Source organism: Bombina bombina, chromosome 5 (genome assembly GCF_027579735.1).
Source record: "Bombina bombina isolate aBomBom1 chromosome 5, aBomBom1.pri, whole genome shotgun sequence".
NCBI classification, from domain to species: Eukaryota; Metazoa; Chordata; class Amphibia; order Anura; family Bombinatoridae; genus Bombina; species Bombina bombina.
Window position 1 is genome coordinate 1,016,485,915 of NC_069503.1, and position 16,966 is coordinate 1,016,502,880.

The 16,966-nt window shown below is 38.9% G+C and overlaps 1 protein-coding gene across 1 annotated transcript in view; it reads left to right on the forward strand.

Annotated features, from left to right (window-relative positions):
- Window positions 1–16,966, forward strand: part of DCAF13 (DDB1 and CUL4 associated factor 13) — a 56,404-nt gene that overhangs the window by 19,671 nt on the left and 19,767 nt on the right. The window contains exons 8-9 of the mRNA XM_053715266.1: window positions 1,182–1,346; window positions 2,556–2,691. Of these exons, the coding sequence (XP_053571241.1) occupies window positions 1,182–1,346; window positions 2,556–2,691 (301 nt within the window). The remainder of the gene's footprint in view (window positions 1–1,181; window positions 1,347–2,555; window positions 2,692–16,966) is intronic.

A 16,966-nucleotide genomic window follows, 5' to 3' on the forward strand; every position in this document is an offset into this window, starting at 1 on the left:
AATTAACCTATGAGGAGAGGCTAGCCAAACTGGGCCTGTTCTCTTTAGAAAAAAGGCGCTTGAGAGGTGACATGATTACTTTATATAAATATATTCAAGGCCCATATACAGAGATGGCAGAAGCTCTTTTTATTCCAAGAAAATTGGTTCTGACAAGAAGTCATAATTTAAGGTTGGAGGAAAGGAGATTTAATCTCCTGCAACGGAAACGTTTTTTCACTGTAAGAGCAATAAAATTGTGGAACTCATTACCAAAGGAGGTAGTGAATGCCAATACCATAGATACATTTAAAAATAGTCTGGATAAATTTCTGTATATAAACAAAATTCATGGATATGATTGCTAGTATTAAATGGGTCACATTTTAATGGGGTTATTTAAGCTTAACTGGAGCTTTTTGTAAGTATTTTAGATTTGTATAGGTTGAACTCGATGGACTTCAGTCTTTTTTCAACCTTATCTACTATGTATTGAATGTCAAGATATTTTTGAACGAAATCATTAATTTGTGTTCTAAGTTTAACTTCCTCCGTGCTTAACTAATTTATAAATAGAGAATCCAGCTATGTGGGAGAGTATAGTTAAAAAGTAGTTGCTCTATTGGAAAATAAAGGGCACATGCAGCAGTTTAATACCCAGTTCTGAAAATCCATAACTGCTTTAGGCTGTTGAGAACTTTTACAAATTAGTTTGAGGACATTTTTAATGAGTTAACCACTCAACGCATACCTTGGTTTTTTTTTCTGCACTTTCAAAAAACAACTTAAGTTTGCAGAAATGCCCAGTTATTGGAAAGATTTGACCATAAGAAGAATAAGAAATTGTATTTATGTGTTTGCCATTATCTGTAGCATAAATAATTATTGCCTAAACACCTTCCCATAACATCAGAATGTACAATTCTATGTTGTTGTTGAAATTGAGCATACGCCTGTTTGTTCTGGTAGTTTGTGCAAAATGTCCTTTTTAATTCGTTGTCCAAATCCATTCTTTTAAAGAGAATATGCTGGAGTGAGCATTAGTCAGAGCTGCAACAAATAGGTTCATTACAAATATGTAGAAACATGACATGAATATATTTAGCAGTTCCTTATAATTAGTTCTAGAATAAACAGAATGCAGCACTTCCATGCTTTATAGTTTGCAATTTCATCACCATGCATTTGTGTTCCCCTTGTAGCTTGTACACATATGACATGCGCTACTTGGACAGCCCTGTAAAGGTTCATATGGATCACGTATCAGCGGTTCTGGATGTGGACTATTCCCCTACTGGAAAGGAGTTTGTGTCTGCAAGCTTTGACAAGTCCATCCGTATCTTCCCTGTAAACAATATGCACAGCAGGTTAGTGCATATTAGAGGAAATCTCACAAACTGAAAACTCAAATGTGAGACGGACGCTCCATAGTTTGTGCCAGAATTGTGCTAAGGTCTCTTGCTTCACATATGTATCATTACATCTGCCCTATCCTTGTACAATGATGTAGCTAAAAAGATGTTGAGAAGTGCATCATTTAAATGGACATAAAAGTGCAAAAAGAAAATGGTCTAATGCAAGAGAATTTTATCATTGCACAGTTGCTTGCATATAATCATGTGTAAATGGATTAAACACATAGTTAAAGACCAGTCCAGAGCAGCAATGCACTACTGGGAGGAAGCTGAATACATCTGGTGAGTCAATGACAAGCAGCTAGCTTACAGCAGTGCGCTGGTGCTCCTAACCTTACCTAGATATTGTTTTCAACAACGGATATCAAGACGACAAAGTAAATTTGATAATAGAACTATCTAAAGCATTAATATTGAAAGTGTCATTATAGTAAAAAAAAATTATATGCATGCCCCTGCACCTCTTGTGTTAATCCCTGCAGATGGGTTAAACACATAGTAGAAGTACCACTCTGAATAAGCAGTGCCATGGTGGCCTGGTACAGAAACTGATGCTGATCCAATCAGCAGCGCTAGTTGCATAACCCAGCTGAGTAACTAGTGGAGCTAATTGTGTCGGCAGCAGTTTCCACTTGGGACCAGCAGTGCTCTGTGGGTCCTGAGTGCTACTTCTAGTATGTTTAACCCCTTTGTGTGGGTTAAACACATAGAGGTGCAGGGACTCTTGTCTTAAAATTACATACACTAATGTCCTTTTGAATATTAACTGTCATGTCCTTTTTACTATTACACATTCTAAAGCCTTTTATTGTACAAAGGTGATCTGGCAAGTCTGTGATTCTGTGCCCCAAAAGAAGAGAAGTGTGCGGTTTTCCACCTTTTTGAAAGCTACACAGGTGACATTAGTCATTTTCTATTGGACATATGAAAAAACAGCAATTCAATTAAAAAAACAACAAAAAAACATTTTCTTTAAAAAAACATTGATTTAAATCTGTTTCTTGAAATGAGTTTTTGTGCCCAGTATTTAACACATTGCTGATGGGGACGGTATATAGGAACAAGTCCCACATGCATAACTTCAGTAGGTTTCATAAAACATGTTAAAAGCGATGCAGACTAGTGTCATAATATACGGTGCTTTGTATCTCTTTGTCACAGAGAGGTGTATCACACAAAAAGGATGCAGCACGTCACCAGTGTCAGATGGTCTCTAGACAACAAATATATCCTGTGTGGCTCAGATGAAATGAACATCCGAATATGGAAAGCGAATGCTTCAGAGAAGCTTGGTGTGGTAAGAACCTGCTCAGTTATTCATGTACTCATAGGAACAGCTTTTCACTGAAGCCAGGTGATGGTGATTCATACTACATAATAATCGCCCTTTAGCTCCCAAACCCTGAAAGATGTCAAGGGAACCTCAAGTGCTTCTGATTGCCTTTAAAACTAATTTTATATCGGGGTAACGTTACTGAGACTAGCGAATGGCTTGCTTGTGCAATGTTTTGTCATTGCAGAAGGGTGAGCTGTGTGCATTGCCGGTAATGTGATTAGCTGATGTCTGTTTACTGTTAAAGGGCTAATAGCAGGAGCCGCCCCATTTTTTGTTCAGCACCCTGGGTAGCGCTTGCTGATTGGTGGCTACATTTAGCTACCTATCAGCAAGCGCTACCCAGATTCTGAACCAAAAACGGCTGGCTCTTAAGCTTACATTCCTGCTTTTTCAAATAAAGATACCAAGAGAACCAAGAAATTGATAATAGGAGTAAATTAGAATGTTGCTTAAAATTGCCTGCTCTATCTGAATCGTGTGTCTGCATTACACATTTATTTATTGTTGCAGTTGTTTTTGCTTTAGGTTAGGCCAATCGTTTCCCTATCTCCTTATATCTCCGTAAATTTCAGCAGGTGCCCACAAAACTAGCCAAAATAAACTTTATCATCCAATCCAAAGTCAAAAGTGTGTGTGTGTGTATGTATGTGTATATATATATATATATATATATATATATATATATATATATATATATATATATATATAATCTTATATATTACTTATATATTACTTTTATTTTTTTTGTATAGTAAAAAAAAAAAATCTTTATTTTGCAGCACATGAACTTCCATTTGAGCTCTGCTAACTGATTATGAAGTTGCATTGCATGCAATAAAGGAATAATAATGTTTTTTATTGGAATTTCTGGAGCTGTACCTCTTGTTGGTAAAATGTTTATTCAATAATGCTGTGTAAGGTCATTGATGTGCTTGCAGCTATAACACATCTTTAAACCACCACATCCCACCACTAGGGGGAGCCAACCAAACATAAATTTGTAGACTTAGGAAGACAGGGGCTCTATGGCACGTGTGCCATAAAGGTAGATCAGGATCTGCCAGTAGATCTCTCAGTTGTATCAGTAGATCACAAGAGTGCTACTTTTTCCTGCAGATAGCACTGTTACTATTATCTCCACATTAAATAAAAGTGTAAATGTATTCACAAATATTTTCTGCGCCATATTAATGGTGTCCAGTAAAAAAACAACTGGTATAAGTGGGGAGTAAACTGGGATTTAGCTCAAGCATGTTACACATTTGGTCTGCAAGACGTCCAAAAGTAGTTCACACAGTAAATCCCATTTGACTAAAGTCCCAACTGCTCTCATTATGATAAATAATTGTTAAAGGGACACTGAACCCAAATTGTTTCTTTCATGATTTAGATAGAGCATGCAATTTTAAGCAACTTTCTAATTTACTCCTATTAATTTTTCTTCATTCTCTTGCTATCTTTATTTAAAAAATAAGGCATCTAAGCTAAGGAGCCTGCCAATTTTTGGTTCAGACCCTGGACTGCACTATTGGTGGGTGAATTTATCCACCAATTAGCAAAAAACAACCCAGGTTGTTCACCAAAAATGGCCCGGCATCTAAACTTACATTCTTGCTTTTCAAATAAAGATACCAAGAGAATGACGAAAATTTGATAATAGGGGGTCTATTTATGAAAAGCCTGTCGGACATGATCCGACATTGCGAATCATGTCCGACAGACCTTGCTGAATGCGGAGAGCAATACGTTCTCAGCATTGCACCAGCAGCTCTTGTGGTGCAACGCCGTCCCCTGCAGATTCGCGGCCAATCGGCCGCTAGCAGGGGGGTGTCAATTAACTCGATCGTATTCGATCGTATTCGATTTGGGTTCAATGTCCCTTTAAGTTTATTTTATGTGATATCTGTTATCCCACTGTTGTCAAATTATTTACAGCAATTTTATTATGACCACCGCAATGGCTCCTGTGTACGAATACCACAGGCGATATTGACGGACACTGGGAGAGAGCAGACTCCTGAAACTCTAAATTTTTCTTTCATTATTTAGATAGAGCATATGATTTTAAACAACTTTCCAATTTACCTCTTATCAATGTTGCTTCACTCTCTTAGTATCCTTAGGTGAAGGAACAGCAATGCACATGGAGGATCTAGCTAAATACATCCGGTGAGCCAATCACAAGAGGTATATATGTGCAGCCACCAATCATCGGCTCTCAGTAGTGTTTTGCTACTCCTAAGCCTACCTAGGTATGCTTGTCAACAAAGGATGCCAAGAGAATGAAGCAGGATAGATAATAGAAGTCAGTTGGAAAGTTGTTTAAAACTGCAGACTCTTTCTGAATAATGACAAAAAAAAATATTTGGGGTTTCATGTTCTGTTAAAGACCAAGGAATTTTTCAGAATTATCACCTGCTTTGGTTAAACTGTAATTCTTGTTGTTTTATGCACTCCCAAATGTTAGGAGATAGAGCCTTTTATTTCTGCATTTCTTTGTGTATCTTTCTAAATAGTTTAAATGTTTGTAAAAGTATTGTCAAAGGATAAACGCTGCACTACCGATGAGAGAGAAAATCCTGTACATTGGTGTCATGCCGCAATAATTAAAGGGACATAAAAACCCCAATTTTTGTTTCATAAATCAGATGGAACTTACAGTTTGATACAACTTTCCATATTGCTTCTTTTATCAAATTTTCTTCATTTTTTTATCCCTTGTTAAAAAGCAGGGAGGTAAGTTTAGGAGTGTGCACGGGTCTGCCGCACTATATGGCAGCAGTTTTGCAACAATGTTATACGTTAGTGGCAGCACTACTTCCTGTGAGGTAGTGCTCTAGACATGTGCACACTACCTATCTACATATCTCTTCAACAAAGAATAACATGAGAACAAAGCAATTTTAATAATAGAAGTAAATTGGAAACTTTTTTAAAAAAAAATGTATTTTCTATCTGAATAATAGAAGAAAAAAATTGGGCTTTAAAGGGCCATTATAGTAAAAAAAAAAAAAAAAAACCTGCTGTAATCCATTAGAGCATATGATTTTTAGACTACTGTGTGTTTAACCCTCACAAAGGGCGGCGTTCTCCACCAGTGCTCTGCGAGTCGTAAGCGGTATTTCTACTGTGTGTTTAACCCTCACAAAGGGCGGCTTTCTCCACCAGTGCTCTGCGAGTCCTAAGCGGTATTTCTACTGTGTGTTTAACCGCTTAGTGGGGATTAAACACACAGTCGTCTAAGACGGTCTTAAAATGACGTGCAGATTAGAGCAGTGTTTCTCAAGTTACCCTAAAAAGGCCAGATTTTCATAAGATCTTAGCTAGGGCACAATTGAAATAATCAGCTGATGAGTCATAGCAAGTTAGTAACCATGGTTGCTGATCACCTGTGCTCTAGGTAAGATACTATGAAAACCTGGCCTGTTAGTGGCACTTGAGGACTGAAGTTGAGAAACACTGGATTTAGAGCATCATTTTTTACTATAATGTCCCTTTTAATGTGAATGTAAATTTTCACAAATAAAAGCCCTGCTGTTAAAAATACTATTAAACAGAGCCACCTTCATTCATGAAAGTTTACATTGCAGCCGTTTTGTTTTTTTAAATACTTACCTTTTATTCCTAGCAAGCGTGGAACACCAGTACAGCTATTCCCCCGCCCCCAGGTCGTCTCTTCTTAAGTCAGAAATGACGCATCCGGCTTCCTCCAATAACAGCTTCCCCCCACAGCATACAATGCCTGAGGCCACGCCGTGATTGGAGGAAGCCGTATTCATCATTCCTGACGTAAGAAGAGACAATCTGGGGGCGGGGGAATCGCTGCTCCGGTGTCCCACGCTTGTTAGGAATAAAAGGTAAGTTTGTTTTGTTTGTTTTTTGTAAATTTAAACATTCATGAATGAATGTGCCTCTGTTTAATAGTATTTTCTCCTGTTAAGTGTAGTCAGTCCACGGGTCATCCATTACTTATGGGATTATAACTCCCGCAGAGCTGCTACATAGCTCCTCCCCCCTACGTCATACCCAGTCATTCTCTTGCACCTAACTAATAGATAGGATGTGTGAGAAAAATTGATTGCTATAACTAAACCGGTTCATTGTTATCTCAATGTGACAGTTTTTTTGTGTGCTTCTTAAAGGCACAGTAACGTTTTTTATTTTGCTTGTAAATTCATTTGAAAAGTATTTTCCAAGCTTGCTAGTCTAATTGCTAGTTTGTTTAAACATGTCTGACACAGAGGAATCTCTTTGTGCAATATGTTCAAAGGCCAATGTGGAGCCCAATAGAAATTTATGTACTAATTGTATTGATGCTACTTTAAATAAAAGCCAATCTGTACATGTTAAGAAAAATTCACCAGACAACGAGGGGGAAGTTATGCCGACTAACTTGCCTCACGTGTCAGTACCTGCATCTCCCGCTCAGGAGGTGCGTGATATTGTAACGCCAAGTACATCAGGGCGGCCATTATAAATCACTTTACAAGACATGGCTAATGTTATGACTGAAGTTTTATCTAAATTGCCAGAATTTAGGGGTAAACGAGACCACTCTGGGGTGAGAACAGAGTGCGCTGATAATGCTAGGGCCATGTCTGATACTGCGTCACAACTTGCAGAACATGAAGACGGAGAGCTTCATTCTGTGGGTGACGGATCTGATCCAAATAAACTGGATTCAGACATTTCAAATTTTAAATTTAAGCTTGAGAACCTCTGTGTATTACTAGGGGAGGTGTTAGCGGCTCTGAATGATTGTAACACGGTTGCAATCCCAGAGAAAATATGTAGGTTGGATAAATATTTTGCGGTACCAACGTGTACTGACGTTTTTCCTATACCTAAAAGACTTACTGAAATTGTTAACAAGGAGTGGGATAGACCCGGTGTGCCTTTCTCACCCCCTCCTATATTCAGAAAAATGTTTCCAATAGACGCCACCACAAGGGACTTATGGCAAACGGTCCCTAAGGTGGAGGGAGCAGTTTCTACTTTAGCTAATCGTACCACTATCCCGGTGGAGGATAGCTGTGCCTTTTCAGATCCAATGGATAAAAAGTTAGAGGGTTACCTTAAGAAAATGTTTGTTCAACAAGGTTTTATATTGCAACCCCTTGCATGCATTGCGCCTGTCACGGCTGCGGCGGCATTCTGGTTTGAGTCTCTGGAAGAGACTCTTGACACAGCTCCATTGGATGAGATTACACACAAGCTTAAAGCCCTTAAGCTAGCTAATTCATTTATTTCTGATGCCGTAGTACATTTAACTAAACTTACAGCTAAAAATTCCGGATTCGCCATTCAGGCGCGCAGAGCGTTGTGGCTAAAATCCTGGTCAGCTGATGTGACTTCTAAATCTAAATTACTTAACATACCTTTCAAAGGGCAGACATTATTCGGGCCCGGTTTGAAAGAAATTATCGCTGACATTACTGGAGGTAAGGGCCATGCCCTGCCTCAAGACAGAGCCAAACCAAGGGCTAGACTGTCTAATTTTCGTGCCTTTCGTAACTTCAAGGCAGGAGCAGCATCAACTTCCTCTGCTCCAAAGCAGGAAGGAATCGTTGCTCGATTCAGACAGGGCTGGAAACCTAACCAGACCTGGAACAAGGGCAAGCAGGCCAGAAAACCTGCTGCTGCCCCAAAGACAGCATGAAGTGAGGGCCCCCAATCCGGAAACGGATCTAGTAGGGGGCAGACTTTCTCTCTTCGTCCAGGCTTGGGCAAGAGATGTCCAGGATCCCTGGGCGTTGGAGATCATATCTCAGGGATATCTTCTGGACTTCAAAACTTCTCCTCCAAAAGGGAGATTTCATCTTTCAAGGTTGTCAACAAACCAGATAAAGAAAGAGGCGTTTCTACGCTGTGTACAAGATCTTTTACTAATGGGACTTATCCACCCGGTTCCGCGGTCGGAACACGGACAAGGGTTTTACTCAAATCTGTTTGTGGTTCCCAAGAAAGAAGGAACCTTCAGACCAATCTTGGATTTAAAGATCCTAAACAAATTCCTAAGAGTTCCATCGTTCAAAATGGAAACTATTCGGACAATCTTACCCATGATCCAAAAGGGTCAGTACATGACCACAGTGGATTTAAAGGATGCCTACCTTCACATACCGATTCACAAAGATCATTACCGGTATCTAAGGTTTGCCTTCCTAGACAGGCATTACCAGTTTGTAGCTCTTCCCTTCGGGTTAGCTACTGCTCCAAGAATCTTTACAAAGGTTCTGGGTTCTCTTCTGGCGGTACTAAGGCCGCGAGGAATATCGGTAGCTCCGTACCTAGACGACATTCTGATACAAGCGTCAAGTTTCCAAACTGCCAAGTCTCATACAGAGTTAGTACTGGCATTTCTAAGGTCACATGGGTGGAAAGTGAACGAAGAAAAGAGTTCTCTATTGCCACTCACAAGAGTTCCCTTCTTAGGGACTCTTATAGATTCTGTAGAAATGAAAATTTATCTGACAGAGGTCAGGTTAACAAAACTTCTAAATGCTTGCCGGGTCCTTCATTCCATTCCACACCCGTCAGTGGCTCAATGCATGGAGGTAATCGGCTTAATGGTAGCGGCAATGGACATAGTACCCTTTGCACGCCTGCATCTCAGACCACTGCAATTGTGCATGCTAAGTCAGTGGAATGGGGATTACTCAGATTTGTCCCCTATGCTGAATCTGGATCAAGAGACCAGAAATTCTCTTCTATGGTGGCTCTCTCGGCCACATCTATCCAGGGGGATGCCCTTCAGCAGGCCAGATTGGACGATTGTAACAACAGACGCCAGCCTGATAGGTTGGGGCGCTGTCTGGAATTCCCTGAAGACTCAGGGATCTTGGACTCAGGAGGAGAGTCTCCTTCCCATAAATATTATGGAATTAAGAGCAGTTTTCAATGCACTTCTGGCTTGGCCTCAGTTAGCAACTCTGAGGTTCATCAGGTTTCAGTCGGACAACATCACGACTGTGGCTTACATCAACCATCAGGGAGGGACAAGGAGTTCCCTAGCAATGATGGAAGTCTCAAAGATAATTCACTGGGCAGAGTCTCACTCTTGCCACCTATCAGCGATCCACATCCCAGGCGTGGAGAACTGGGAAGCGGATTATCTAAGTTGCCAGACTTTTCATCCGGGGGAGTGGGAACTTCATCCGGAGGTCTTTGCCCAAATACTTCGGCGTTGGGGCAAACCAGATATGGATCTCATGGCGTCTCGCCAGAATGCCAAACTTCCTTATTACGGATCCAGGTCCAGAGACCCGGGAGCGGTTCTGATAGATGCTCTGACAGCACCTTGGGTCTTCAACATAACTTATGTGTTTCCACCCTTCCCGATGCTTCCTCGATTGATTGCCAGGATCAAACAGGAGAGAGCATCGGTGATTCTAATAGCGCCTGCGTGGCCACGCAGGACCTGGTATGCAGACCTAGTGGACATGTCGTCCTGTCCACCATGGTCTCTACCTCTGAGACAGGACCTTCTGGTGCAGGGTCCTTTCAAACATCCAAATCTAATTTCTCTGAGGCTGACTGCATGGAGATTGAACGCTTGATCCTATCAAAGCGTGGATTCTCGGAGTCAGTGATTGATACCTTGATACAGGCTAGGAAGCCTGTTACCAGGAAAATTTACCATAAAATATGGCGCAAATACTTGCATTGGTGCGAATCCAAGAGTTACTCATGGAGTAAGGTTAGGATTCCTAGGATATTGTCTTTTCTACAAGAAGGTTTAGAAAAGGGTTTATCCGCTAGTTCTTTAAAGGGACAAATCTCAGCTTTGTCCATCCTTTTACACAAACGTCTTTCAGAAGTTCCAGACGTTCAGGCTTTTTGTCAGGCTTTGGCCAGGATTAAGCCTGTGTTTAAAAATGTTGCTCCGCCATGGAGCTTAAACTTAGTTCTTAACGTTTTACAGGGTGTTCCGTTTGAACCCCTTCATTCCATTGATATCAAGCTGTTATCTTGGAAAGTTCTGTTTTTAATGGCTATTTCCTCGGCTCGAAGAGTCTCTGAGTTATCTGCCTTACATTGTGATTCTCCTTATCTGATTTTCCATTCAGACAAGGTAGTTCTGCGTACTAAACCTGGGTTCTTACCTAAGGTAGTCACTAACAGGAATATCAATCAAGAGATTGTTGTTCCTTCATTGTGCCCTAATCCTTCCTCAAAGAAGGAACGACTTCTGCACAATCTGGACGTTGTCCGTGCCCTGAAATTTTATTTGCAGGCAACTAAAGATTTTCGACAAACTTCTTCCCTGTTTGTCGTCTATTCTGGACAGAGGAGAGGTCAAAAGGCTTCGGCTACCTCTCTCTCCTTCTGGCTTCGTAGTATAATACGTTTAGCCTATGAGACTGCTGGACAGCAGCCTCCTGAAAGAATTACAGCTCATTCTACCAGAGCTGTGGCTTCCACTTGGGCCTTTAAAAATGAGGCCTCTGTTGAACAGATTTGCAAGGCTGCGACTTGGTCTTCACTTCACACTTTTTCCAAATTTTACAAATTTGACACTTTTGCTTCTTCGGAGGCTGTTTTTGGGAGAAAGGTTCTTCAGGCAGTGGTTCCTTCCGTATAAAGATCCTGCCTGTCCCTCCCGTCATCCGTGTACTTTTAGCTTTGGTATTGGTATCCCATAAGTAATGGATGACCCGTGGACTGACTACACTTAACAGGAGAAAACAAAATTTATGCTTACCTGATAAATTCCTTTCTCCTGTAGTGTAGTCAGTCCACGGCCCGCCCTGTTTTTTATGGCAGGTCTAAATTTTAAATTATACTCCAGTCACCACTGCACCCTATAGTTTCTCCTTTCTCGTTTGGTTTCGGTCGAATAACTGGATATGACGTAGGGGGGAGGAGCTATGTAGCAGCTCTGCGGGAGTTATAATCCCATAAGTAATGGATGACCCGTGGACTGACTACACTACAGGAGAAAGGAATTTATCAGGTAAGCATAAATTTTGTTTTTAACAGGGCTTTCATTCGTAAAAATGTATTCACTTTAAGTTCTACAGAGCATTCAGTGATAATCTGTTTTAGGTGCTTGTGACTTTGGATTGGACGAATACATTTATTTTGTCAGTTTTTGGGCACCCTCTTGAAAGAAAATGTATAGAAATTTGATGAAATTGGTTGAGTTTTCGAGTAAAGTGTTGAGATGAATAAAATGGCTGCATTAATCTTTATGACATTTGTGGCATCTAGATAGATTTATTTATTGGCTGAATTACAGATCAATGGTTGCAGACAATATAGGCCTTGTCTTGATCTATTTTATGCATAAAGAATTGTATAAACTGGATGTAAAGGCTAAAAAGCTAAACATTCTGAATTTAGTTTGCTTACCCACAATCCCTGTCTGTAGTGGAAAGACAGTGGCTGTGGGAAAAAGTCACCTGATTTGTTATCTGTTTTCCGATCTAATTTGTTTTTTGCATTTAGAGCATAATGAGAGGAAACACAGTAAATCTGTTGCTCAGGTTACCCAGAGTGTACAGAGGTTGCACATATGACTTGACAAAAAAAGATGTCTCAAATAAACGTTTAAAGGGACACGAAACCCATTTGTGCTTCATTCTCTTTGTATCATTTGTTAAAAATCCTGCCTAAGTAGGCTCAGAAGCAGCAATGTACTATTGGGAGCTAGCTGCTGATTGGTGGCTGCACATATACTGATTTGTTAGTGCATTGCTGGTCCTTCAGAAAAGGATAATAAGAGAGTGAAGCACTTTTAAAGCACCAGTAAATACAGTAGATTTGCATTATCAGCACATACATGATAAAAAGACAATACAATAGCACTTAGTCTGAACTTCAAATGAGTAGTAGATTTTTTTTTTTTCTGAGAAATTTCAGTTATGTCTATTTCCACTCCTGTACCATGTGACAGCCATCAGCCAATCACAAATGCATGTGCGTATGTTCTGTCAATTCTTGCACATGCTCAGTAGGGGCTGGTGACTCAAAAAGTGTAAATATAAAAAGATTGTGCACATTTTGTTAATGGAAGTAAACTGGAAAGTTATTATTTTTTTTTTTTTTAAATTGCATGTTTTATCTGAATCATGAAAGAGAAAAAATTTGGTTTTGTGTCCCCATTTTTTTTATTATTTTTTTTTAATCAACATTTTTGTATCAAGTACCCCTATAGATTTATATTGTTGCGCTTCATACCCCCAGCTGTAAATATTATTAGGTTAAAAGGCAATTGACTGTGACAAAATGGTATTGGGTATATTTTTCTGTTTTTCAGGAATTTAAAATTGTTTTACTGAATGCAAATGCAGCAAATCTTTTTGGAAATATTGAAAGCAACCAATAGTGGAAGCGCACGTCGCACATGTATAGTTCTTTAATATTGTGTCACATTAGAAAACAAAATTCTGCCTCTAACTTTTTTTCATTGCGACATACTTGTGATATTTCACTGTGGCTCTATATCTGGCACAATTTCATGCTATACACATTACCTGGCAGTTTCCCTTTGGTACAGTTTATATCATCATTTCTTAAAGGGGCAGTTTACTCCAAAAATGGTATTGTTTAAAAAGATGGATAATCCCTTTATTACCCATTCCTCACTTTTGCATAACCAACATGGTTATCTTAATACACTTTTTTTTTTACCTCTGTGATTACCTTGTATCTAACCCTCTGCAGACAGCCCCCTTATCTCAGGGCTATTTACATACTTGTATTTTAGCCAATTAGTGCTGGTTCCTGCACAACTCCATGGGAGTGAGCATAATGTTATCTATATGACACACACGAATTAGCAGTGTCTTGTTGTGAAAATCTAATAAAAAAAAAAAAGCATTTGATAAGAGGCTGCCTTTAGTGGCTTACAAACGGGCAGAAATTTAGAGGTTTAAAAGTTATAAAGTATATTAATATAACAATGTTGGTTATGCAAAACTGGGGAATGGGTAGTAAAGGCGTTATCTTTCTTTTTAAACCACAATAATTTTGGTGTAGTCTGTCCCTTTAACTCCAGTCCTTAAATCTCTCGAACAGCTCGGATTCAAAGAATCTCTCTACCAGTGTTAGGGTTGCCACCTCGGCCATGTTTTCTTGGACACTTATAAGTTGCACATGCTGCAGGGTGTGCAGGTAGGAACATGAATAATGCACACCCTGCAGCATGTGTAACTTGTAAGTCGCCAGTCACAGTGAGTCAGCAGCTGACCAGCCCAGTCAGGGAATTAGAATCTGGCCTGTTAGAGTGCTTGAGGTAAAGAAACATTTATTTGATATAGTGAATGTTAACTGTAGCTATGTCAGGGCAAAAAAGGAAAGAGCAAGGCACTGAGTACCCAAGTATTGGACTCAAATATAATTCGCTTTGTATCTGTGGAATATAAATAAAATGGTTGGATTTATTAGCACCTCTAGCATAATGCTGCAATAAAATGGCTACTTTGTCTTTGATACATAAATCAAGATATGCAAATTCATCATGTTGCATTTTCATAACAGAAATACAATCTCACAAACTATCTGCAGTATTTTCCTAACTGCTAAGCACCCTGTTCTGCTTTCTTCCATTGTAAACACCAATTTATTTAACTAGCACACCTACAAGGACAAAGTTTTAAACTGATATTTTTATTGTGTTAAGCAGGAATAATACTTGTTGAACCAAAATGTTATTTTGCTTTTCATCCTTTAAAGGGACACTAAACACTAAATAAATGCTAGATAGAGTGATGCAGTCACAGAAAAGATTAGTCTGAGAATAACATGTAGATGTATTTTGTTAAAGTTTCATTAACTGTTTTAAATATTGACAAAATAAGTATAACGTTTTTAGTGTTTATAAATCAATGGGAGCTGCCATGTTGTAACTTAGGTTACGTTCTCTGCTGTGGCCAATTAGGGGCAGTTATAAATAGGTCACTAGAGTGTGCAGCCAATGGCTGTGGGGAATATAACAATGTTCAGCACTTCCATTTCTTACAGGAACTGAGAAGCTCACAATTTTAGAATTGAATTGCAGGAAAAGGGGACAAAATAAATAATGAAAGTATATTGTAGTGGTTTTTATATATCCGATTTATCATTTTATATTGCTATATAAAAGTGTTTAATGTCCCTTTTTAATATACAACATTTTTAAAAAGAGAGAAAGCAATACATTAACACCTAGTTTGCTGCAGTTGCTTTACAATGACCAAATTGACTTTACCACGTCTTATTTGATATATCCTGTAGTATTTTTTTCGCCTCTTCTAAAACCAATTAGGGAAAGATATGCAAAACAGAAAAATCCACAATTTTCAGAACTAAATTGCAGGAAAATTGGACAGAAAAAATAATCAAATTTTTATGTTATTCATTTTAAACAAGTAAAGTTTTATGTTTTAATATTACTCTTTGGTTGTGCAAACAAAATGATTATTTGCATATGCTCCTTTAAAGGCATATTAAACTCTAAATCAAATTCCCCCATGAAATGTTTAATTATGCAAAGTGAATAAACCTATTTCATTGTGCTGTTAATTTTCCTATAATTTGTTGTATTCAGAACCTTGACCCTGCAAAATTATGCACAGTGCTGCTTGGGTAGTGCAGGAGCTCATGTTGTCCATTTCTAACCGGCCATAGTAGAGGAGATAAGCTTAAAGGGACATCAAACAGGTGGAGATTTGTGCATATCCTAAAAGGGCTAATTAATTTAAAAATAGTTTGCATTAAAAAAATGGTTTAAAAATTGCTGGAAAGTATTTAAAAATGTTCAAAAATAAGCAAAATGAATTACATAGCTAAGCTGTCTGGAGAAGCCATCTCCACCCCCCATCAGTGTTTAGACACAGGCATTGTATTTCAACTGAGTTCACAGCTTCTAGGCATGCTCCAGCAGATAATCCCTATTCACTTTTGCATTCTACCAAAACAACAATAGATATAGATACAGCCATAAAAGGAAATGTGTGGGGGGAGTTAGAGCTTTACCATTCAGAAACTAAAAAGAAAGGGTTAATGACGAGGCACTGCAGTATAAATTTGCAGGTAAAGTATTTAAAGTACATTTTATATTTTGTCTCTATCCCAAGTTGTTTTATGTCCCTTTTAAGTCAGAATTAAAATTTTATGATTCAGATAAAGAAGCAGTTTTAAGACACTTTCCAATTTACTTCCATTATCAAATTTTGTGCAGTCTTTTTATATTCACACTTTCTGGGAAACAAAATCCTTAAAGGGTAAACATATACTAGTCTGTGATTGGCTGATGTCTGTCACATGATACAGGGGGCTGGAATATGAGGGGGAAAAATAATCTGTTTATTTGAAATTCAGAGTAAGTGTTAAATCATTGTCTTTTTATTATGCACTTGTTAATTTTGTAATTCTACTGCATTGAGTGATCCTTTAAAAAAACTAAATTTATGCTTACCTGATAAATTGATTTCTTCTATGGTAAGACGAGTCCACAGATTCATCCATTAATTGTGGGATACAATACCAAAGCTACAGGACACGGATGAACGGGAGGGACAAGACAGATGGTTAAACAGAAGGCACCACTGCTTGAAGAACGTTTCTCCCAAAAACAGCCTCCGAAGAAGCAAAGGTATCAAATTTGGAAAATTTGGAAAAGGTATGAAGCGAAGACCAAGTCGCAGCCTTACAAATCTGTTCAACAGAAGCATCATTTTTAAAAGCCCATGTGGAAGTCACCGCTCTAGTAGAGTGAGTTGTAATTCTTTCAGGAGGCTACTGTCCAGCAGTCTCGTATGCCAAACGGATTATGCTTTTTAGCCAAAAGGCAAGAGCGGTAGCCGTAGCTTTTTGACCTCTACGTTTTCCAGAATAGACAACAAACAAAGAAAATGTTTGACGAAAATCTTTGGTCGCTTGCAAGTAAAACTTTAAAGCACGAACCACGTCCAAGTTGTGCAATAGACGCTCCTTCTTAGAGGAAGGATTAGGACACAGAGAAGGAACAACAATTTCCTGATTAATATTCTTATTAGAAACAACCTTAGGAAGGAATCCAGGTTTGGTACGCAGAACCACCTTATCAGCATGGAAAACAAGATAAGGCGAGTCGCATTGCAATGCAGATAGTTCAGAAACTCTTCGAGCCAAAGAGATAGCAACTAAAAACAGAACTTTCCAAGATAGAAGCTTAATATCTATGGAATGCATAGGTTCAAACGGAACCCCTTGAAGAACTTTAAGAACTAAATTCAAACTCCATGGCGGAGCAACAGGTTTAAACACAGGC